We start from the raw sequence: 24,895 nt of genomic DNA on the forward strand, positions 1-24,895 counted from the left end.
GTGACAGTCAAGTAGACGAGACCGCCAACTAACTGGCGATAAAGTGTCGGATTATCCAAAACAGTGCCATCCATAGGGGTAAATCGAACATTAGGCTCAAGAGGAGTAGATTCGGTGCGACTATCTGTAATCCCAGCGCGAGCAAGGAGATCTGAAGCATACTTAGCCTGAGAGAGATAAATGCCATCATCTGTGGAGATGACCTCGAGACCAAGAAAATAGCTGAGAGAACCAAGATCCTTCATTTCAAAGGTACGCTGAAGTGAGGTCTTGAGATCAGAGATACCATCAACATCATCTCCAGTAATGATCATGTCATCAACATACAAAAGTAGAAGAACAACTCCACGGTCGCTTTTACGAATGAAAAGCGCATTCTCATGAGGACTAGAAATAAAGCCAAGACTGCATATGGTAGTGCTGAACTTGTCAAACCATTCACGAGGAGCTTGCTTAAGTCCATAAAGTGCCTTGCGAAGGAGACAAACCTTACTGGAAGGACAAGGATATCCTGGAGGTGGTTTCATATAGACTCTCTGTTTCAAATCCCCATTAAGAAATGCATTCTTCACATCCATCTGACTGAGAGACCATCTTTTAACCGCAGCAATGGCGAGGAGAGCTCTAACAGACGTAAGGCGAGCAACAGGAGCAAAAGTCTCTTCATAATCAATACCATACTCTTGCGTACAACCTTGAGCAACCAATCGTGCCTTATAACGGTCAATAGAGCCATCAGAGCGAGTCTTGATCTTGTATACCCATCTACTGCCCACAACTTCCTGATCAGAAGGAGGATCAACCAAATCCCAAGTGTGTGCTTTTTCAAGTGCCTGTATTTCTTCCTGCATTGCTTGTTGCCAATTTGGATTTGTGGAGGCTTCTCTGAATGACTTAGGTTCATGTTGATGAAGAATAGTAGAAAAGCAATGATAATCAAGAAGATGAGGAGGGGGATTCCTTACCCTAGAAGAACGAGTGGGAGGAGGAGGCATGACGCTAGGAGTGGGATCGCCGTCCGGACTGGAATCATCGGGAGATGGAGAAGGTGAAGGATCAGGAGCCTCGAGTGGTGGACTTGGGGTAGACCCTGTAGTATCATCACTAGGAAAGAGATCAACATTTGGGTTAGTAAAAAACGGTGATGGAGTAGAAGGAATGGACTCAAAGGAGGAAAAACTAGAGAACATGTGATGTTCCCAGAAGACAACATGACGAGATATACGAATACGGCGAGAGATAGGATCCCAACAACGATAACCCTTATGTTCAGAAGCATACCCAAGAAAACAACACATGCGAGCCCGAGGTTCAAGCTTATTATGTTCATGAGGCTGAAGAAGGACAAAACAGACACAACCAAAAACACGGAGAGAACTGTAATCAGGAGAAGTACGATAAAGACGCTCAAAGGGAGTAGTGTTACCAAGAACAGAAGAAGGGAGTCTATTGATAGCATGAACAGCAGTGAGGACAGCTTCACCCCAAGCACGCTCAGGACAGGAAGAGGAAATAAGCATCGCACGGACAGAGTCAAGAATATGACGGTGTTTACGCTCAGCTCTGCCATTTTGTTGAGAGGTACCAGGACAAGAAAATTCGGACAAAGTACCCTGTTCAGCGAGAAAATTTAAAAGTTTGGAGTCACGATATTCCATAGCATTATCACGTCTGAAAATTTTAATGACCTTTGAAAACTGAGTTCGAACCATAGTGGCAAAGTTAATATAAATCTGAGGCAACTCACAACGATTAGTCATCAAATAGACCCAAGTAAAACGGGAATAATCATCAATAAAGAGGACAAAATATCGAGCCCCTCCCATAGAAGCGGTGGGAGCGGGTCCCCAAACATCAGAATGAATAAGATCAAAAGGAGAGCATGCAATAGAGGAATTATTATTAAAGGATAGTGCAGGTTGTTTTGCAGTGCGACAAGAAATGCAATCTAAAGACTCATTTTGAACTTGACCTAAAACACCCGTAGATATAAGAGGACGTAATTTGCCTAAGGAGCTATGGGCAAGACGTCGGTGCCACAAGTGAAGAGTAGATGGAGAGGAAGCAGCACAGAGATTGGTAGAGGGAACATGAAGGTTCTCGAGCTCAAATAAGCGTCCAACCTTACATCCAGTCCCGATGATCTTTCCCGTCCGACGATCCTGCACACGACATCCAGAATTTGAAAAAATGACATCAAAACCAAGTTCAACAAGCTGACCGACAGAGATAAGATTAAAATTCAATTTTGGAATAAAATAAGCATCAGAAAGATGAATATTGGACTGTGAAATAACCCCATGATGTGTTGCATGCAAGAGGGAACCATTAGCAGTGTTAACAGAAGGTGCATTTGTAGCGGGAGACAACGACGAAAAAAGATGACGCAAAGGAGACATATGATTGAAACAACCAGAATCAAAATACCATTTAGAATTACCTGGAGGGGTGGAAAGAGTAGCAGGGGTATTACCAGAAAAAGAGAAAAGTTGCCGAAGAAGGGTTTCAATATCTGATGGAGAGACAGAAGGTGTGTTGAGAGAAGTGGAAGAGGTGGACTCAGTAGCAGCAGCAGCAGAAGAGACAGGCACATGCGAAGAGTTGTTGGGACGAGGTTGATACTTGTTCTGATCTGAGCGAGGTGGTCGAGTAGGACAGGTAGCAATCAAGTGACCCGAGAGCTTACAATAATGGCAGAACAGTTTTGGGCAGTTGGAGCCAATGTGGCCTTTTTGTTTGCACTTACGACATTCAATAGAAGGACAGTCGGAGAAGGAATGCCCAGTCCGATTACAATTGCGACAGATTTTTCCCTTTCTATCGGTGGCAGCAAAGACGGTTTCACTTTTAGAACGAAGCAATCCCAAGCGCGTTTCTTCAGACTTAAGACGAGGAAGAGCATCTTCAAGACTAGGCAAGGGATTCTGATGAAGAAGAGAAGCCCTGACCGGCTCATAGTCATCAGTAAGTGCCATCAGAAATTGGATGAGACGTGTCCGGTTCCGATAATCCTCATATGCCTTAGCATCAGCGGGATCTTTAAGAACAGGCTCACAGGAGGTCAACTGATCCCAAATAATCTCCATCTGAGCAAGAAAATCAAAAACTGCTTGGCCACGTTCTTGCTTAAGGCTATGAAGTTCCTTAAGCAATTGGTACTGATGAGAGAGATCAGAGATAGTGTAACGTTTCGCCAAATGATCCCATACCTCTTTAGCAGTTTCAAAACGCCCAAACTGTAAGTGAATGCCCGGAGTAGAAGTGTTGCGGAACCAAGTGATAATCTGATGATTTTTACTATCCCAATCTTCCAATTTCTCTGCATAGTCCTTCTCCTTCTCAGCATCCTCCTTGGATTTGGAGGCACCATCTTTGGATACAGTTGGCTTAATAGGACAAGCAATATCACCAGTTACATATAGCCATAATTTTCTCCCTTTAAGAAATCCTCGCATGGCTTCAACCCAATGTGCATAGTTAGAGCCATTAAGAATAACAGGGATAGGCTGAAAGACATCCGATTTTTCCATAGTAATAGAAGAAATAGCAAAGGAAGAAGAAAACTGCAAATTCGGGGCAGAAAACGAGAAAACAGAGCGCGGAATCGGAAAGAGCTCACCAAAAAACCTTAGGGAGGGTCCACTTCAGCGCCACGTCAGCGCCACGTCAGCGAGTGACGACACGTGGCAGCACCGGATAGGCGGAAGGAGGCACGCTGGCGCACAGGTGGCACGCGGGCAAAGGGCGGGTCGGGTCGGGTCGTCGCGGGTCAGGGTTGCCAACCAGCTTACCTTGTGACACGTGGACGCTCCAGGGACGTCCGATCTGCACGAAGATCCAACGGCTGCTGAAGCCTCTGGATGAGAAAGAATGGTGGTGGACAGCAATGTTCTGACAGCGCGTGGAGGCGCGTGCGGTGGTCGTTGGCGGCGATCTTGGCGGCGTTGGAAAGCTGACGGAGAGAAGAACACGATGATACCGGAGGTGACGAACCAAAGCGTCGGAAACAGCTCGAAAATTTCGAGCAAAGAGGCACGGGTGGAATCTGGAAGGAAGATCAAGCTGGTCGTGGCAGCGTCTTCCGGCGGCGCGTGGCGGCGCGTCCGGCGGCTGATGGCGACGGTTATGGTGGCGTTGGAATCACGGCGACAAGACGAACAAGAGGGTTATGGGGGTGACGAACCAAAGCGTCAAAAAGAGAACGAAATAGGAGGCCAAAGAACACTGCCGACAAGGAAAAAACAAAGGGGCTATGAACTAATATTCATTGAAAAAAAAAAAGACCTAAGCTCTTGATACCATGATAGAAACAAGAGACTGAGAAAATGATGTGAAAAGTGTATTATTGAGTTGTGTGTCGGGTACAATATACAAGGGGTATTTATAGGTGCTAAATGAATCAAAGTAATAAAGACATAGAATCCTACAATTAATGTACAGATATGCTATATAAATATAGACGATGCTAATTGATCTAAATTGATTCTAATGATTCTCTAACACACAGAACACAAAACATTAGAATGCCATGTCTAATGTCTTGCGGCCAAGTAATAAAGAATGAAAAAGATGAGTGTTAGGGATCAATAGATTTGTGATTTGTAATCATCATTTAATTATTATTAATATTTTTAATAGTGTGAAATTAAATTTAATGATGTGTGATTATTATTTTTTTATTAATTAAATACTGATAAAATTTTAATAAAAGTGGTGGGCTCGTAGCCTTTCTCGTATAAATATGCATAACAAAACAGCATAAGGAGTTGAGGGTTTCCAAAGTTGGTTGTGCAGTGGTTTTGCATTTTCCAGACTGAAACTATGAGCTACCATCGAAATCCGGATCAAGAGACACATGTGTCATAAATATACAGGGATACCAAATAATACATCCAGATTTTCAATCCCTTATCACCAGTAGAATCTTATCATCTTAACTGCATAAACAATCATGGAAACAAGATTGTTAATAAAAACTAAAATGCTGCTTGCTTTAGAAAGCTCCCCTGGTATTTTTTTAGATGAATTCTATAACCGAGTCTAATTTTTGTCTAAATTATTTATTTTTATACTTTAAAATTAAATATTAATTTTTAATTATTTTTAATAAGTTAGACAATCAGTTTTAGACATCATAACAATCATAATTTTGAACTTTATTTGATAAACATCTTGTATAAATTAAAGACAAAAGCTTAGAAAATCTATATCTCCCGTTCCGAATTTTAACAGTTGACTTGCAAATATCATTACAAATTTGACTGCAACACTTGTTTTATGATTTCTTTTTTGTTGGTTCAAAGAAAACACATTTTATCATTGCGTGGTGATTAATGATATATATTTGTGTTCGAAAATATATATATACCCTTTTTTGTTGGTTGCAATACTTGTTTTTTGCCGGTTATATATGTCTGCAGTAGCATTTTGTAAGGTTGTTTTCTGTTTCCCAAGCCATTTTGTTGTTTCATCTTTTCTATGTTGATGGAATCAAGCATTTTTTTCTTAGTGCAATGAAGAGATAACAACACTCGGTCATGAGTATCTGTATCTTCATCTATGCTCTTATAGACTAAGCCTTGTCCTGCATGGCCAAGCCTCCAATAAATTGATCAACTTAACATGTTTTCTATAGGAATTTCTGTATTTTATGTCAGGTAATTCCCCTTGAGTATAAGTCAATACCACAACCATCAATTTAATTTTGCTAGATAACAAAACCAGGTGCAAGAATGCTTTCAATACAGCCATAAAAGTGAAAGTTCCGCAGAACTTTGATACACAAATAACTGTAACTGTAAGGGCATCCAGAGTTAGCACAACCAAGAATCTACAACAACCAAACACTAAATTCCATCCCACAGAAAACACATAATATAAATATCTGAAGAAAGAACAAAGCAACTATCTTCAGTTTCAATTAACAATTTAATTTAACATGGATGCATATAAATTATTTGTGACTAGCCATTTCATTCATTACCAATGCGATTGATGTATACACTCATTAAGTTCCTGAACCCCTGATCTGATGATGCATGAATATAAACAAACATACAACAAAAACCTTAATCCCCAAAACATGAAGAAAAAGCAGAAAAAGGAAGCTTGTCAAGGTGCTCTAGGATCAGTGCCATGCTGCCAAACATAAACAAGCTCATCCCAACCAGTGCTGGCCATCAAGCCTTCAACAAGAACACTCATATCAACACCAACGGCGAACTCCGTGTGATGATCGTACCGACTCACAAGCGCATCCTCCACCATGAAATCCCAAACACAAACCGTCATATCATAAGAGCAAGACACCATCAAATTCCGCACGTGCGGTGAAAACCTCACCTTCCTCACCGCATACCCGTGTCCATTCATAACCGCAATCGGAACCCTAAAACTCCTCACATCCCAAACCTTGATGCTCTTATCCACCGAAGCAGTCGCAATTATGCAGTCGTCGTACTTGTTCCAATCGCAAGTTAGCACCTCCATTTCGTGAGGAGGGAACACCATGGTGGACGAAGGTTCACGAACATCCCACACGCGGAGGGTGCAGTCGCCGGAGGCGGACGCGAAGACGTCGGCGTGGCGAGGGTTCCATACGGCGGAGTAGACGCAGTAGGAGTGTTCCTTGAAGGTGCGGAGCGAGGAGGGGCGGTCGAGGGTCCAGAGCTTGACGGTGTCGTCCCAGGACGAGGTGAGGAAGGAGTCGCGGCGGAGGGGGTTGTAGTCGGCGGAGTGGACCTCGCGTGTGTGCTCGCGAAGGGACCGGATAGGGTTGGAAGTAGGCGGTAGTGCGGTGTCGTAGAGCTTGACGGAGCCGTCGGCGACGGCGGCAACGAGGAGGGAGTCGTGGGACTCGGACCAGGCAACATCGTAGACTCCGTCGGCGGTGTCGTAGGCGGCGATCTCGGTGAAGGGCTGGGAAGGGTTTGGGGAGAGGGAGAGGACGTGGAGGCGGCCGTTGCCGAGGATACCGAAGTTCTGTGCGGTTGCGACGGCGAGGCGGTCCTCGTAGAAGGGGCTGAACTTGACGGAGTAACCGTTGAATGGAGTCTTGAATACCGGCATCGCTGATTTGATTCACTTTTCAGATTCGATTGATTCGAAGCTGATGATTTCTGCGTTCAACTACGTCTTCTTCCTCTTCGCCTCCCTTTACCATTATCCTTTTTTCCCTTTTTTTAATAATATTTTCTTTTTTGCTCCCATCAATCAAATGAAGCTATGCAACTACTGCCCACTGCCTACTATTTTTCCAAAAATTCAAAAGCAGGCCATCCTCTTGGGCCTTTCCACATACAACTTTTCCAAAAATTCAAAAAAATTGTTTGGGCTTCTACGAGAAATAATGGATCTCACAAAAAACAGAAAGAAAAAATATATTGGGCGAAAAATGTTTGTAACCAAAGTTTCTGAATTTTAGACATTTATTTAAGAGTTTTGTTAAATAATAACTTATTTACCTAGCATTGCTATTATTTGAAGTTGCATTTTAAATTAGTTGTTATATTATATGATGAGTGCACTACAAGTGAATGAGCATTTGCTTAGCGTTCTATATATGATGATAGGACTAACACTCTTCACTTCCTCCACTTAACTTCAGCTGCTTCACTATTTTTCTTCCCCATGTATAAACTGTTCAAATATATAGTTTATGTAACACATTTAAAACCTTCTGCGAAATAATTGGGTTCAAATAGAGTGTATAATGATGCATCAACCATGGACCACGGATCACATGCATGCTCCCCTCAATTAATTCGTCCTTTTAGGGCTTAAACCATGGAACTGTGACATATCATAATTTCCTATTATTAAAATACACTAACCCCATTAGTCCTGTCTATTTTCTTCCACAAATTATGTGGGTTAGTTCAGCTTGTTTTTAATCATTCATTTCATTTATGTATCGTACCTGAGGGGCTAATTAAAATCGCAAGCTAAATTAAGTCATATAATATATAATAGTACTTCAAAATTTGAACTTATTATTTGAGGTTTGAATCTATTTTTATTTATTTCTCCAACCTTTAACTTGCATAAAGTCATTTTCTAGTTGAAATTCCTCAATTTGTCTGCAAATAATAGAGTCGAGATTTTTTTTTCCTGGCCAGAAACTATAGATATTAAACATGAGAATAGACGGATAACTATTGTTTTAAATAAACAATTATCCAATATTTTTCTTTTCATTTAATTTTTTCCCTCTATAATAACAATTGAAACTCTCAATTCTTATTTATTTCTCTCTTATTGGATTAATAATTATTAATTAAAAAAATTAAATTGCCTAACAAAATCATCGAATACACATATAACCAGACTTAACAACAAACATCGATTTTGGCCCCATCTCACACTTCTCTTGACCAAATAAGTGGCTTGGAGAGGAATTTATAATAAATAAAATTAATAGCACTACTAGCTTGAATAAGTAAGATCTCTTTCTTTCAGGATCACATGAAATTTATGGCAATAGCTATGTGTATCCAACTAATTTAAGAACCAGCACTACAATTATGCATGATTAAAATCCACATGATGTTGACCACAAATTTTACAAATTTTTGTCCACCATCTTTTAGAGAGAAAAATAATTTAAAATTATTTTATTTAACACAAAAATAATTTCAAATATTTTTTTTCACTGGTAGAACATTTTATGAGAAAATTGGATCATATGAAAGACAGAGTAGTGATATAGAGGCAGAAATTTTTTTAAAAAACTCTTTATGATGTGGTTAAACTAGACTTCTGTGTGAATATTTTACTGTATAAGTGATATAAAATAAAACACAATGATATTGTTTAATTTATAATTTTATATAATTAAATTTATAATTCGTTATGTGTACACCTTTTATCATAAACATTATTTTAATATTAGTATTTTTTAACAATCAAATACGTGTTTTTATTGTTTTATTTGACAATTAAAAAATAATTTAAATATACAATTAATTAATAACAACTATATATTTTCGTTCGAATTTTAAGAGTGTTTGGTGTATGAATAATTTTTTTATTTTTTATTTTATTTTATCTAGTAGAATAATATTTGTTATTTTTGTTATATTTTAATTTCCTTTATGTTTATCTACTTGAGAGTTGAGAGGGAAGAGAACAACGTCATAACCTAATATAATTATCATTTAATTAGTAATAAATAATAGGGTATGCCATCTTTCTTATTCTTATCTTCTATACATTATTGTTGACATTTCTTAGTCTGTTGAGACAAAATATTAAAATAGAGACACACAGACACAAAATTATTTTTATTATTTTTGTTAATTTTTTATAATTATATTTTTTATTATTATATTTTTCATTTTAAATTTTTTAAATAAAAATATGAGAATAAATTAATTTTTTATAATTTATTTTAATTTATCACCAAATAGATACAAGAACACAAAATTTTATATCTCTGTCAATCAATGTCTTCTTCCATCCTGTTCTTAGTGTCTTGTTCTGTCTTATTCTTAGAAACAAACACAGTCTTACTTACAAGCTTCTATATACATGCATATTATTGAAGATAATTAATTAAATTGAAGACTTCACCTGAACCAAGCAAAGAATTTTAATAATGATGATGATGTAGCTATTCCTGTATATAGGTTGTTGTATCCTGTCCTTTATTTGCTTGCTATTTTCTCTTTGGAATTTTGTTCTTTCTCTATGTATAGAATAGAAGCTTGACTGATTTTTTATGTTCTTTAACCTATATATGAAAACAATAAGAGCAGCTCAACATAAAATTAAAAAGTTGTTTTGTCATGTAGTGCTTGTGGGGTTCCCCAACTAAGCACAATCCCTTGATTTATGAAGGACTTTGATAGTTTGATTGGATTCATATGGCTGGAATTTGGAGCCATTCCAACAAAACTCATTAATAATATAATGCTCATCAAGCTAGCTAAGTAGTCAAGGCTTCATTTTCTTTGTTCTCCAAAAAAACACTAAAATCAACTACAAAGTAAATTGTCCTTTTGAAAAATTGAATGACTATGAGTCATATTTGAAGAATTATTGTTGACATGAAACTACTACATATATCATTTCCCAGTCAATAATTGTGCAATGGCCAACCTTGCATGCTAAGGCTCCAACATTTTTCCTTCTTTTCAATTTTTCATCCACTATCATTATTATTAATTAGTAGTCCTCCTAGCTACACCCTAATAGCATCAAGGAGATAGAGAACTAGTTTTCAATTTTTCATGTCATGTTATTTTCAAGTAGTTATATAATAATTAATCAGTATTAATTAATAATAATACTATTATTGAAGCTATCATCACTTATTGTTGTGATACATACTGCAATATTATCTTTCACGCACTATATTTTGTTTTATTTATTTTATTTTTCTTAATTTTTTTATTGGCTTCATCATCATATCTCTGAGTTTATTGTATATCACTCATCTGTTCCTTGCATTTTCATACTACTCACTCCTCCTTTATTTCTGATCTGATCTTCACTTTTCTTCTCTTGTATTTATTATCTTAATTTATTTATTCTCGTTGTTAATTAGTACCTCACATAGTTTATAAGTGTTATGCATATGTAATATTTTATCAGATAAAAATCAACTTTGGTTGGTCAAATCAGCTCGTTTTTTCGTTTATGAATAGTGATAAATCTTTTAAGTAGATATATAATTTTGTAGAATAATACTAGGAGGATAATAAATTAAAATTATTTTATTTAATTTAACATTTATAATTTTATGTATATAATATTAAAATAAGAAAAATTAGAATTAATTTTTATCTTCTCTTAAATATTTTTAAATTTTTAATAATCAATTAATTTTTTTAAACGTGTGGAATCAATTTGTTATATGTAGGGGTGGTAACGGGATGGTAAGGGCAGATTTTTACTCTACCGACCCCGTCCCGCCGTACAACAACCCGCATAAAACCTGTCCCGCTTTTATTCGCGGATAGTAAAACGTTGAATTTTAACCTGTTTCTGCGGGTACTCATTCCGCCTCTATCCGTCCATATAATTATTAAAATCCAATAAATAAAATTAAATTTCAAATTTTATATAACCATCATCATATACATAACATAAATTAAAATAAAAATTATAATATGATACAATATTATTAATTATTTACTAATTATTTTACATATATTATACGTATTATATATTAAAATTATATATAGCAGGACGAGTAGGAATGGATATTACCTAAATCTGACCCGTTTTGCTCCTCCCAAAAATCCATCCTGCAAAAAACTTACCTCGATGTAAGATGGATAATTATCTGCCTCAAGCAGGTAGGAGATAAAGTGAATATCTGCAAATTCGAGTAGTATTTCCATGCCTAGTTATATGATATCCCCCTGTCTTCCCTTTTTAATTTAACGAAAAGTAAACAGATAGAGAAAAACGATTAGCAATTCAAGTGATTCAATATTCATTGTAGTCTGTAGATGCTCTACTTTGTAATTAATTTGTTGGAATTAACGGTAGACAAGGGAACTAGTAAGTTATGCATAAAATTTTATAAGATATAGGGTCACATTAACATCAAATCCCCCTATAATAACACCATCTATACATCCGTACTAGTTAAATGAGGGGACCACATTTATGGAAGCGACAACTAAAATTTAAGCAGCTAATAAACCATCCAAATTCAATAGTGTTAACTTCCTATCTTATTGGTAATATTAGAGAAAAAAAATAATTTAAATTTTATTTTATTTAATATTTATTATATAAAATATATTAAATAAAATTAAAAATAATAAATTTTAACCATTTTTACTACCAAATATTTACACTATCTTACAATAACTTCAGTGGAAAATCATCACTAGTTTAGCTATTAAATTATTACAGTAAATTATCCATTGGTCAACACAATGACTAGGAAGTAAAAATAGAATTTTTTTGTAGTAAAGATAGAGAGACTCAAATTTATAATTTTTTAGGTGAATATAAATAAATTATACCATTTGAATTATAATTTATTGACAAAAGTAAAAATAGGATTATTATTATTATTATTATTATTATTATTATTATTATTATTATTATTATTATTATTATTACGTCCAATACTTTTACTAATTAATGATATTATTGGACACAACAACAGAAAGATTTCGCATGCTCTGGAAAACTATATATTACCTCCAATACTTTTAATTTAATAATGTTCTGGATCAATATATAACGTTGAGGTTGTCTAATGGTAGTGCATGTAAATCTTTTCCTTTTAAAGGATAATGTTAGAGTGATAAAAGAAACTCAAAATTTATTTTAATTAGTATTTATTAATTATTATAATAATAATTAATAAATATTAAATAAAATAAATTTAATTATTTTTTATTAATCTTTTTTGTTATCAAAATATTTCTGATTTTGAAATTCCTTCTCCACTGATGACCGACACAAAACTGTAGGATGCATGAGATTAATTAGTGCATGATTTGACTAGAATTTCCAAAAAATTTACATACATAATGATTCTTCAATAATTTAGGAAACTTTAATGATGACAATGAATTGTCAAACGGTATACAAACTTTTGTCATATGGAGAATTTTGGAGAGTAATGGACAGAGACGAACTATATAAGTATTTGTGAGGTAAAATTATTGCATGTAGAATAATAGATAGTGTATGAAATACATAAGCTAATAAGAGGATAAATTCCACGTAAATTAAAAAGGAAAAAAGAATTTGGAAGATCATGCATGTGAGGTAGAGTTGATTTTTGTGACTTATTATTATTAGATAGCTAGTAGACAAAGTCCTTGGCCTTAGTCAAAGCAATGCACTAACCTAATAAGAAGCATTAGAAAGAGAGAGAGAGAAAGAGTGTGTGAAGTCCATCTATCAAACTTCACTTTCCAATGAAAACCACAACCCACATGATCTTGCTTAGCTTGGTTGGGGGAATTGAAAGATCGCGAACCACCCTTCTATATATCTCTTTAAAATTATATAGGATAGTGCTAGGGAGCTAATTACTTAAGCGTATAATGTGTATAATGGATTAAATCTTTGGTTCATGAATAAAATGAATATCACTCATACTATTCAGAATAACTATAACTATTGGATACCAGGGATAATAAATATCTCATGTCATAAAATCACTCATCCCAAAAACTTAAGTTAATTTTGGAGTTCACCAAAGATCTAACCCTTGACCTTTTGAATCTAGAACTCTAATACCATGTCATGAACCCAGTCATCCCAAAAACGTAACCTGACAGAACAATGTAACACTAATACTCATATCTCTAATATTTCTTAACCCTCTATTATACACATTGTACACTTAGACCATTGGCTCCCTATACTTTCTCAATTATATATAAAGAAGATTATATGATTATATCTCATCATCATTAATTTTCACCCCAAACACATACATACATATACATATATTCCTCTCTCTCAATGCAATGACCCTACATCACCTAAACTAAGTGTTGTAAATATTCATTATTGGCCGACAAGTGTCAACTTTTGATTGATACACCCACGTCCAGTCATGACTCATGACCTCTCTAAAGCTTCAAAGCTTTTGCTTCCTAACTAGTCCCCATCTTTCACTATACCATGTGTCTCTCCCTAATTTCCAACCTTCCTTATCATTTTTTTTTATCATTTGTAGAGAATATATTCATATATAAAGCACTACTTTTACATTAAGTAAGAGTCACGTTATTTTCTATATATAACTAACCATGAATTTGCATTGGCACTTATTATATATATACTTCTCTTGCTAATAATAATAATTAACCTAATAGTAATTACTACTAATATAGGAAATTAAAGAAGAGAGAGTAGTGAGAGTGATGATGAGGGGTCCCTAAATAATAAAAAGATCAAAAGCCAAACAAACTACAGAGTGTTGTGCAATTATTCATACCATGCCATGAATTTCATCCCAAAGCTAAATATATAGCTAGCTAGCATTGCATTCAAAAGTGGACAAAAAAGATTTTATAAAAAATAATAGAAAAAAAAATATTAAAGTGGGATAAGCAAGCTTTTCATTAAATAAATAAATTTTGGTCCATAAACTAAAACACAGAGAGAGAGAGAGAGAAAGAGAGAGAAGGTGCTCTGGTTTGAATTGAAGAAGATGATGATGAGGAAGAGCATAAGGTGCTGCATATCTTGCATTCTACCATGCGGAGCCTTGGACGTAATAAGAATAGTTCACTCCAATGGCAGGGTGGAGGAGATCAGCGGAGCAACCGTCAAAGCCAGCGAAATCATGAAGGCACACCCTAAGCACGTGCTCAAGAAGCCATCTTCACCTTCCGCCGCCGCACCTCTTCCAAACATCGTCGTCGTCCCTCCCGACGCCCTCCTCCAGCGTGGTAAGATTTACTTCCTCATGCCACTCCCCTCCCCTCCTCCCGCCGACAAAAACCATAACCGCCGCCGCACCTCCTCCACCAAGAAGAAACCTAGGAAGGAAGAAACCACCGCCACCACCACCAGCAACAATAATAATAATATCAGCAGCGTGGTTGTGTCTTGTGACCGGTACTTGACGGAAATAATGTCGGAGAAGATTTCGACGCAGCGGGACAGAAGAAGAGGCCGCGTCGCTGTGTGGAGACCTCACTTGGAGAGCATTTCGGAGTCTTCATCGTCATCATCAACAACTCAACTCTAACGACGGTTTCTTCGCCACGTTTTTTCTTTTTCTTCTTGTCTCTCCTCTATTCAAGTGTGTCTTCCATGATATCCATATATTATAGGGTTCGTTCAAGGCATATATTAATTTCCAACCTTCCAATCTCTTCTTTTTCTTTCTTCCTCTACAATCTGAAAAGAAAATATTTAAGTTCTTCGCTTCTTTTCTTTTCTTTAAGAAAATATACATGTGCTTATATATATATGCTTATGTGTACATAGGATTAAATATAAAGGTACGTATATATATAAATAAAGATTTTGTCATTTAATTACATATGTTGATGAATCCTATAAGTAATGTTGAATGCTATGAAAGTATTAGCATGGTTTTGATTGTGGAGTTAAGCTTGATGAAGGTATATAGAGTAGAAATACAACAGGTGAAAATTAAGATACAGTCGACTTCACGTGAAGTTAATACCGGAGAGTTATTAGATGATTTGACTAATTTGACTAAATTTTTATTTAACGGCTCTCAAATATAATTTCACGTGAAATAAACTGCATCTGAGTTTTCACCATAGAATAGATATCTTCATATTGTTGAAGGTCAATTCTTATTGATTGCCTAATTTTTAGGGTTCATTATCATCTTTGGAGGATGTGTTCACTACTGTTGAGATAGTGGGGTTATAACATAATTGATCCAATAAGGGTGTTAATCTTTTTTGGTAATTTTTTATAAAGAAAGATTTTGTGAGGTTTTCATTTCGTTATGCTTTAATTTTTAAATTTGTTGATGAAACATGTTACTAGGAAGTGCACATGGATTGGAAAAGTAGCTAGCTAGATAAGGCAACAAGAGGGTCGTATGATAAATTAAAAGAAAAAAAAAAAAGAAGATCCCACTTCTATTGTTGTGTGGTGGCTCTGTTATTGTAATTCTCGGTTGGATCATAATAGAAGGTGATTGAGACATGATGGATGTTATGGTATTGCTAGCATTCGAGTAATCTATTTACATTTATTCCCATTTGCAGATGAAAAAGGTTCACAGTTGTTCGTCGGTGTCATTCATTCCTTAAAGGCTAAAGCCACACCATGACATCATGCTTCCATCACTTTCCATATATAAATTCATTATTTTTACTTACTACTCTTGTGTTGCGCCTATATTTGGTGTTCTTCTAAAATACAAAAACAATTTATAGATGTAAGACTAATACCAACTAAGCTCTATTATGTGAAAACAATAATTATATATACCTGCTTTTGTATAGTAGATATAGCTTTAATTTAGAAGTCTTTGTTTATGTTTTAAATAAAAAAATCTTTTGGGTCCCCCCCAAATGGAGGAGGACAGATTCATGAATGCCTATGGCAGTGTAAAACCACGGTGTACTTTGGCACTTGCCTACAAATAAAAGGGTAAAAGAATAGAAAAAAAAAAAGAAAAAGAAAGAAGCAAACAAATCAGGGTTAGATCAAGAAAAGACCAAAGTGATCACTTTGAGCTTAGAAACGAATTCAAAGTCCCCACAAAAAGAGTGCTTTTCAGTTTTCACACACCCCACAAGCCACAATCACATTCTAATTTGCAATGATGCGCTGCATTTGCATTCTTTGCACTAATGACTTTGTAGTGCGATGTGTCTTTTAAGCATTTTATTTTTCTTCTGCTTATTATGAATTAAGCCAAGGCCTACTAGTGGCCTTGGCATATATCCCATAGGCTGTTTATGATTATTCATTCAGCTTTAATTTGAGGGAATTGATCACAAAGACCCTCAAATAATAATCCTCAGTGTTCTGATTCTGATTTCATCAGAGTCTTATTATATTTACTATGATCCTTTGAGCATATATGCTGTTTTTTTCTTTAACTTTGCAACAAAAGACCCCACCATATATATTTATACGGGTCCAACTATAAAGTTTGACAGGCTACTTCATGTATCAACAATATCAGTGAGTGAATAATAATTGAAATGTGTCAGTGTTATCTCTGTGTGGATCAGGTGAACTCATTAATGTGCTACTCTGAATCATTGAAATCAGAATCTTCTCTGTACTTTACTACCTCCCTCTAATTAGTTCATCTAATGCATACATTTCCCTTAATTTGAAGAAGATTAATATATAGTTAGAATTCCTAAGAAGACTAGAATACACTAGACTGGTAAGTAGTATGCTGCAGGCAGTGACTTGAGAACAAAGAAATCAATATCACAGAAATGTAGTGACTCAATTCATTTCAAAGAGAGATGCCCCACATTTGTCACTGGGCATTAATATCTCTGAATGATAGCATAGCAAAAGTACTACTACTGATTGAAGCCAACTCAGTTACCTGAATGATGGGTCCTCTGATCTCTCTGTCTCTGGCATTTATATATGCAATATGTTTTGTACTCGCCTTATGCTTTGTCTGCTTATGTAAACAGCTAGCTCTATCTCTACATGTATATGTTGCAAGAGATTAATTGATTGATTATAATAATTAATAACAATAAGTAAGTAATTTTGAAGCTGCTATATATGTCACTATGTCTGGTAATATATAGTTTTGACTTTTGACCAAGAGCACACTGTGAAATTGGCTCTGATAGTTGCTGTATGTGATTCTCTCTAAACACTAAACAGTCTCATGTGAAACTAATAAAAGAGATGGACAAATTTCATCACTTGTTGGGGACAGAATGTGTTTCAGGTTCAGACATATTCAGGACAAAATCAATATCGAGGCATTTTTGAAAATGGAATCTGATCTCTGGTTCCAAATTAAGCATAAACAACGATGCATATCTTCAAGGAGAACAATAGTTCCAAGTTTTCCCTATTTTCTCTCTTCTCCTATATCAGATAAGCATGCAGCTTATGGAATAATAAGGAAAAAAAAAAAAAGATTCCAACAACAGAGTTGCACCATTGGTGGCGACACATTTTCATATTGGCCTTAAAGATAAAGCTCTCTTCACATAAACAATAGGTTATGGTAGTTAGGAGTGAGAGTGTGAAATGCCCCAGAGTGGAGCAAATGTGGGACTTTCATGAATATGGATGTTACTGTGTTAGAGACTTTTCATAAAGTGCTTGCTTCTTCCTTCTTTATCTTTCTCATATCTGATTTTATCTATGTTTTTATTTAGATAGAAACTCACTCTTATGCAGTTGTCATCACGTGAAACTGTTAGTTAAAAATCATTAGATGATTTGACATGTTTAACTAAATTATTATCTAACAATTTTTAACTATATATCAACTTTGTATGAAGACAACTGTATCTGTATGTATGTGACTGTTATCCAGAGCTCTTGCCAAAAATTTAGTTCTTTTCTCAATTGGGTCGAAATTTTGATAAGAAAGAATGAACTTTTTGGATCTAGGTTGATACTTCAATCTTGCAAACGGTTTCCATGTCCATGTATAGACAAATCTCTCATGTATATTTAATTATTTATTATTTAATCTCATGAAATATTACACTTTCTTAATTTCTTATTTAGAAACATTAGTTGCTTCCTTTCTAAAGCGCTAGATACGATAAACTTAGTAGTATTATGCGCAACGTCATCCAAACACATATCCGGAGCGATCATGTAATCTACCTTGAATAATATGATAATGGAAAAAGGTAAAATAACCTTATTTTGCCTCTCCTTTATTTTAATTATGATGTATATGGAATAATGGAAATGGAGAAATACCAAGAGATTGGAATAATATCATAATCAAATATGCAATGCAAGCGGCGTCTCACACTTTTTGTTGCATAATTGTTAAGATGGAAGTTAAAAGGTCTCTTTCTCCACCTTTCATTTGGTTGTCCATCTTCAAGATCTTTTTATGTACAATGAAACACGGCCGAAGAAAGCTATATTATTTTGAAAAAGTCTGAGAATTAGTATTTTTATTAAAATTTGGTGCTTAACTAGTAAAATAAAAGTAAATAATTTTATATTTATACTATGAAAAATATTATTGATGACTACAAATTACAAAAACTACCAACTTCTTATTTTTTAACACTCTTCTACTATTTTATTATAGCATTTTATAGATGAACTCGTGTCACCATATTGTTTATGCATGTATGACAATAAGGTAGAGAATAATAATTTAATATATTTGACTAAATTATTATTTAATAAATTTTAATTATTAATTTTATATGTTTAAAAAATTAGATAGCTAAGATACTAAAACACTACACATCATTGTTAGTAGATTGTCATTTTAAAAAAAAAAAAGAGATAAATAATAGTTTTAAATTTTTAAAAAATGACCATTTTATAATTTGTGTAATAAAGTTGTTCAAACATACAAAAAAAGAATCGAGAAAACTTAAATTATCATTTGTCAAACATTTAGACTGATTTCTATTAGAGAATTGACTCTGTTTTAGTTGAGTTTTGAAAGCGTGGGTTTAGTTCCGAATTCCATAACGTTGTGTGGGTTGGTCACCGCAAAATAGGGAATGGTCACGGGGCCAGAGTGCCATTATTTATGAAAACAATAAAAACGAAAACGGAAACAAAAAAGTGTAAACGCAACGCAAGGTATAAAATGACATTGACACACACCATCCCCCTCTCTCTTCCCCACACACCTCACTCGCTCCTAATTTTAATCCAAAATCCAAATCCAAAACCCTCTAATCTCACCCCTCCTTAACTTTTTGAAATTTTGCCTTTTATCCTCAACATTATCGAATCAAAATCAATATTTAGCAAAAAATACAAAATGAATAAAACCAAAGAAAAGTACGAAACGGAATTTTTCACAAATCTGTGGCTGAGCCGTCACCTCACCGCAACTCAAGTCGGCAATTACAACTACGCGCTCCCCTCGTCATCTCCATTCTCCATTTTCAATAACAAAACCAACCCACCTTCCCATAATTACATTAAAATATCTCCCAAATATTAAATTCCAACCTCGCATTTATCATCCCATACTACTTTACTCAATTTACTTTTTTACAAAAAAGTCAAATACATAATCTCGTTCTGTTTCATTAATAACGAAAAATAATTATATTAAAAAATAAATTACAAAAATTAACATCTAGCTACAGATGTTGCACTCTCTTGATGGAAATTTTATATGCTCGTCAGTATTTTTTATTAAAAAAATAATTGGGAAAGTGGAAAGAAAAAAGGTTGTAAGGTAGTGTGTAGTTGTATGGGTCAAGCCGAGCCGATCCGATCCGATGACGCCAGCGAGTCACGGTTCCCCCAACAACACGCGCCCTTCCCCGGCGACCGTACCGTATTATCCCTCCCACCCCATTCGCCTTTCTTTTTCGTTCCGCCGCTCTCTCTCTCTCTCTCTCTTTCTCTCTCTCTAACCTATTTTCTTTCCTCTTTCCCTCTTTCTATCTCTATCCTCCCCTAACCCTAAATAATTTCACGCAACCCTAAATCCACCGTTTTCCGATGCCGGATTTCAATGATTCCGCTGTCCCTACTCCGCCACCCAACCCCCGTCCCATGCCCGTCCGCGAGGACTGCTGGACCGAGGAGGCATCTGCCACTCTCGTGGACGCCTGGGGCCGCCGCTACCTTGAGCTCAACCGCGGCAATCTTCGTCAGAAGGATTGGCAGGACGTTGCCGACACCGTCAACGCCCTCCATGGCCACACCAAGAAGACTCACCGAACCGATGTCCAGTGTAAGAACCGAATCGACACCATTAAGAAGAAATACAAGGTCGAGAAGGCTAGGGTTACGGCCTCCAACGGTACCGTTTCGTCCTCCTGGCCCTTCTTCGAGAAATTGGACGCGTTGATTGGCCCTAACTTCAACGCAAAGAAGAATTCCTCTTCGCCGTCCCCGTCTCCTCCAGTGGCTCTCCCGTTGTTGCCGTATCGGAAGGCCTCTGTGCCGGCTGTTTCTCCCGTTACTGCTGTGCCGCCAGCCGCCGTGGCGCTGCCGCAGAAGCGGTCGGCGGCGGCAGCGATGGACGATGGGTACTTCAGGAGGAATTATTCGGCGATGGCAGCCGCTGCGGCTGCCGCTGAGGCCGATGAGGAGTATGAGGACGAAGAGGAAGAGGAAGAGGAAGATGAGGAGGAAGAAGAGGAGGATGGGAGGGGGAGCGAGGTGGAGGAAGGGGAGAGGGATAGAGAGGGGATGAGGAGGTTGGCCAAGGCAATAGAGAGGTTTGGGGAAGTGTATGAGAGAGTGGAAGCACAGAAGCTGAAGCAGATGGTGGATTTGGAGAAGCAGAGGATGCAGTTCGCCAAGGATCTCGAGGTGCAGAGGATGCAGATGTTTATGGACACGCAGGTTCAGTTGGAGAGGATTAAGCGCGGGAAGAGATCCGGGTCTAATGGTAAGATCAAAATTTGGAAGCCTTTCTTGTTACTCCCCCTTAGGATTGTGATTGATGGTTTTTCCCCCTTACTTTCCCTTTTTGAAGCTTGATTTGATTAAATGCAAATGACTTTTTAGTGTATTTTTTTATTCAGTGAATCAATGGTAAGTTTGATTGTGCATTAGATAGGATACTTAGTGGCTTGCAAGGGGATTCCTCAATGAATTGTTTGTTTGGTGGGGAGGAAATTATTTTTATGTGTTGGTTTTGGACTTTAGGAAAGCAATGAATGGTGTGAATTAGTTGTTTCATTTGCTTCTGCAATTAATATAGTAGCAAGTGGTGCACTTTAGTACTTTGTGATGGAGAGTTGTTCATAGTTTATGATGATAGATTTTTCGATTTAAATGTGTTTCCATAAAAAAAAATAAGGATCACTCTTTAAAGTTTTTGAGGGTTCTGCAGGTGGCTATGTATTGTGCTTATGCTTTTTAAGCATTGGCAACCACAAAGTGAAGGCTTTTGGTTTAATTTACTTATAGCCATATAAGTGAAAGTGTGATTAGTGAGTAATTGTCTCATGCAGCTTTTACGTCTAGTATTTTTGTTTCTGAGGCATCATTTCTTTGATTTGTTGTTAATTTTATATAAGTTATTAGAAAGCTTAAAATTTTTGCCTTTGCTTATATCGTGATGACTAGTAACTTGGGCAGTTGGACTTTTAGGATGGTTTCATCCAAAGAAAACTACTGCTAAGTGCGTGGATATCTGTTGTAATGTGGTGACTTTGACCATTTTTAGTTGTCGTCCGTCTTACAGTTGCTTGTCCTGACCCTGTTTGATCCTGTCAAGTCCAGTTTTCCTATACTACATTCATCATTAGGTGAAATCTACTATATTTAAATTATCTCTTTTGTCTCCTCAAACTTTCTGGCATTCCTAAACGTATTTGAGGCATCTGATAACATGAATCTCATTTATGTGGAAAGGATGATCTGTTTTGCAGTTGCTTGTAACTCGCAAGTTCATCAACTTTATTGTTACTTTATTGTTTGTGTTTTCTTTATCCCCTATCTTATGACAGATTGGCAGTGACACAGAACAAAACAATTTGTCTAATTTTGATGTTTGGATTCTGCATCCTTATGCCACAATAACACAATATGAGTGATTCATTTCTCCCCCATTGTTTTATTGAGTTTTTGTTGTCTTGTAATGTCATGTCTGTTTGAATGCTCTAGTGGAAAGTTTTGGGTGTCTTTTATCTCAGATTTTTCCTTTTCTTCCCCATCTCTTGAGGACATGCATTTGGAAGTTGAATTCAGTTAGATTGGTTTGGTTATATATTCTTTTTTCCCAGTTATTTTACATAATTGAGGTTTGATTATACCCTTATACTTCAAATCACAATCTATTCTAAAAAATTGTTTGATCGACAGCAAAAATGTATGGATAGTTTACACATTTTATTTTATTCCAAGGAAACTATTTGATCAATATGCAATTTGGGAACTGAAAGGGCAGTGAAACAGTTGTTTTGAAGTTTGGAATGATAGTATTCAGAAACTGCAAAACATTGAGGAAAACGATATGTAGGATATTAAATTTATCAGTTGAATGACCTTTGCTAGTCTTTTTTCCTCTTTGTAATGTGCTATTCTTTTTATTTGTTTGTTTCCGTTCCAGGCCAATGCTGTTACTTTTTTAGAAGTCATGTTTGAGAAAATTCTAGTTAGACATTCTAGTTTGGTTGTGCACCTAATTTGTTTTGATGTGTGGTATTCTTAGCTACACATTTGTGTTGGTCATCACTCATGAGGTCAATAACTAAATTCATCAAGTGAGAAATTTCATAGAGTGTATCTGGGATAACTAGTTACAATTTACGACTGTTGCACAATTCTATTCTTGGTTAGGTAGCATTTATGAAGATCTCCTGTAAAATGAACTGAAATCCCGGTGAAATTTCTGACTGTTGTACAATTCATACACTAGCTTGAGATAAATATCTTTAAAGATGGTATGATATTTGATTCTAAATGATTGCTTAAATATCATCCAACTGCTGAAGATAAATCATTGTTACATGTAGAACAAAAAAAAAATCTAGTTTTTAACTTTGTAAGTTGGTTGTTTCTTGAGGAAAATAATGTCTTGTCCTTTGAGTCTTTGACTTGAAGCATTCTATGTTTGTTTGTCATAATAGGCAGCGTTATTGCTCTGATAATTAGTGAAATAATACAAGGAGAATCGTTGTGTGTTGTTTTGGTTCAAGCAGATAGTCCTGCAGAAAAGGTAGGATGTTTGAACATGGGGTTGTATTGAAAGGATCTATGGTATTTACTTGGTTGATGATTGCTTCTATTGAACCTAACTTAATGTCTCGTGTTTGTTGTGAGTTGTTTTGACAAGCTTGCTTTGTTACTGCAGATATGTATAGCTAGCCAGGTGAGCGTTGGGTTGATAATGTTGCAGCTTGGAAGGTCATAGAGTTATGACCATGGCAAAGTACATATCTTTAGCTGATACTGTCATGAGAAATCTCCAATAGAAATTTGTCCTGGAGTAATTTTGGATTCTTTTAGTTAGCCTTTATTTTATTATTAGCCCTTATAAGTTAATTCAGCAACTGTACTAGGCCTTATTTGGGCTCTGATATAGAATTTGATCTAATGTATAACACTTCTATCTCTCCACTCTTTTCTTTTCCTTCATTTCATTCTTTTCTTTTTTTGGTGCTTTTCTCATTTCCCTTTTATACTTATTTGTCTGTCGTTTCAGTTATATATCTGCCAAGTCTACGATAAAATGCTGGAATGGCTGCCTAAAATAAAGACGTGTCGTATCCGAGTTTAACGAAGTTAACTAACACTAAAGACTATATATATATATATATCAAAATGAAAATTTACATATTTTGCCGATAAAAAGTGTAGCTGGAAGCAAGGTAGAGAAAATCGAGATTTTACGTGAAATCGAAAAAGTAAATAAAAAACGTAAAACGTAAAATCTTAACAAGATTTAAATCGTAAAATCGTCAGACTTAGTACAAATTTCGTAAAATCGATAAACTCATTTAAAATCGTAATATCGGAAGATTTTAAGAGTCAGACTTAGTACAAATTTCGTAAAATCGATAAACTCATTTAAAATTGTAATATCGGAAGATTTTAAGAGTTAAATCGAGATTCTAGCTACTATGGCTGGAAGGGAGTGGAGATGATTTTCCAAATAACAGAATATATTGTTAAAACTTTGTAATTATTTGCACATGTTATTCACACCTTATTCCTAGTAAATCACACCGAAGAATGTCGTTTCTTTGCTTCTCGTGAAATATAAGGCAACGTTTGGTTTGAGAGACATAGACACCGAGACATAGACACAGCGGTACACGGTGACACATGTCTGCTGTTTAGTTTGGTGAGATACAGATTTTTGAAGGATACGGAGGATGCGGATGGACACGGAGACATTAAATTTGTGTACCTCTAATTTGGTGAGACACTAAGACACAACTTGTGAGACACTAATTTTTTACTCTTACCCTTATTGAAATTTTAAAATTTGTCCTCTTATCTTCTCAGACCTTTCTTTTTTCTCTTTCTCTTTTAGATTCTATAACTAAATTTATCTTTCTATTTTCTTCAAAAAAAATTGTACATTTAATTTTTATTTATTTAAATTTTGATTAATCTTTGATAAATTCTGAGCTTTAGTTTTTTATTTTTTTCAAAAAAAATATATATATTTAATATTTGAATGATAATTTAAGATGATATTAGAAGAAATAAAAAATATTAAAAGAAATAAAAATTTAATAGTGATGATATGTAGTGTTTGGGATAATGGATGTACAGTAATAATAGTAAAATTTGTGGTAGAATGAAGGGTAATTCAGTCTTTTTAAAATATGTGTGTCTTGTTCTTTAT

The 24,895-nt window shown here is 35.5% G+C and overlaps 3 protein-coding genes across 3 annotated transcripts; 2 read left to right on the forward strand and 1 right to left on the reverse strand.

The window, feature by feature from the left end:
* Positions 1–5,953: 5,953 nt before the first annotated feature.
* On the reverse strand, positions 5,954–7,461 carry LOC112714470 (peroxisome biogenesis protein 7). The gene has a single exon (XM_025766077.3). It carries the CDS (start codon positions 7,066–7,068, stop codon positions 6,112–6,114), a length of 957 nt encoding a protein of 318 aa, XP_025621862.1. The 5' UTR covers positions 7,069–7,461; the 3' UTR covers positions 5,954–6,111.
* A 6,368-nt stretch (positions 7,462–13,829) lies between these two features.
* LOC112714471 (uncharacterized) lies at positions 13,830–14,980 on the forward strand. Its single transcript, XM_025766078.3, has one exon. The coding sequence runs from the start codon at positions 14,138–14,140 to the stop codon at positions 14,678–14,680; it is 543 nt and encodes a 180-aa protein (XP_025621863.1). The 5' UTR covers positions 13,830–14,137; the 3' UTR covers positions 14,681–14,980.
* A 4,431-nt stretch (positions 14,981–19,411) lies between these two features.
* On the forward strand, positions 19,412–23,652 carry LOC112714472 (uncharacterized). Its single transcript, XM_025766079.3, has 2 exons — positions 19,412–20,980; positions 23,393–23,652. The coding sequence occupies exons 1-2, from the start codon at positions 20,083–20,085 to the stop codon at positions 23,404–23,406; spliced, it is 912 nt and encodes a 303-aa protein (XP_025621864.1). The 5' UTR covers positions 19,412–20,082; the 3' UTR covers positions 23,407–23,652.
* The last annotated feature ends 1,243 nt before the right edge of the window (positions 23,653–24,895 follow it).

Source organism: Arachis hypogaea, chromosome 10, assembly GCF_003086295.3.
Source record: "Arachis hypogaea cultivar Tifrunner chromosome 10, arahy.Tifrunner.gnm2.J5K5, whole genome shotgun sequence".
Lineage (NCBI taxonomy): Eukaryota > Viridiplantae > Streptophyta > Magnoliopsida > Fabales > Fabaceae > Arachis > Arachis hypogaea.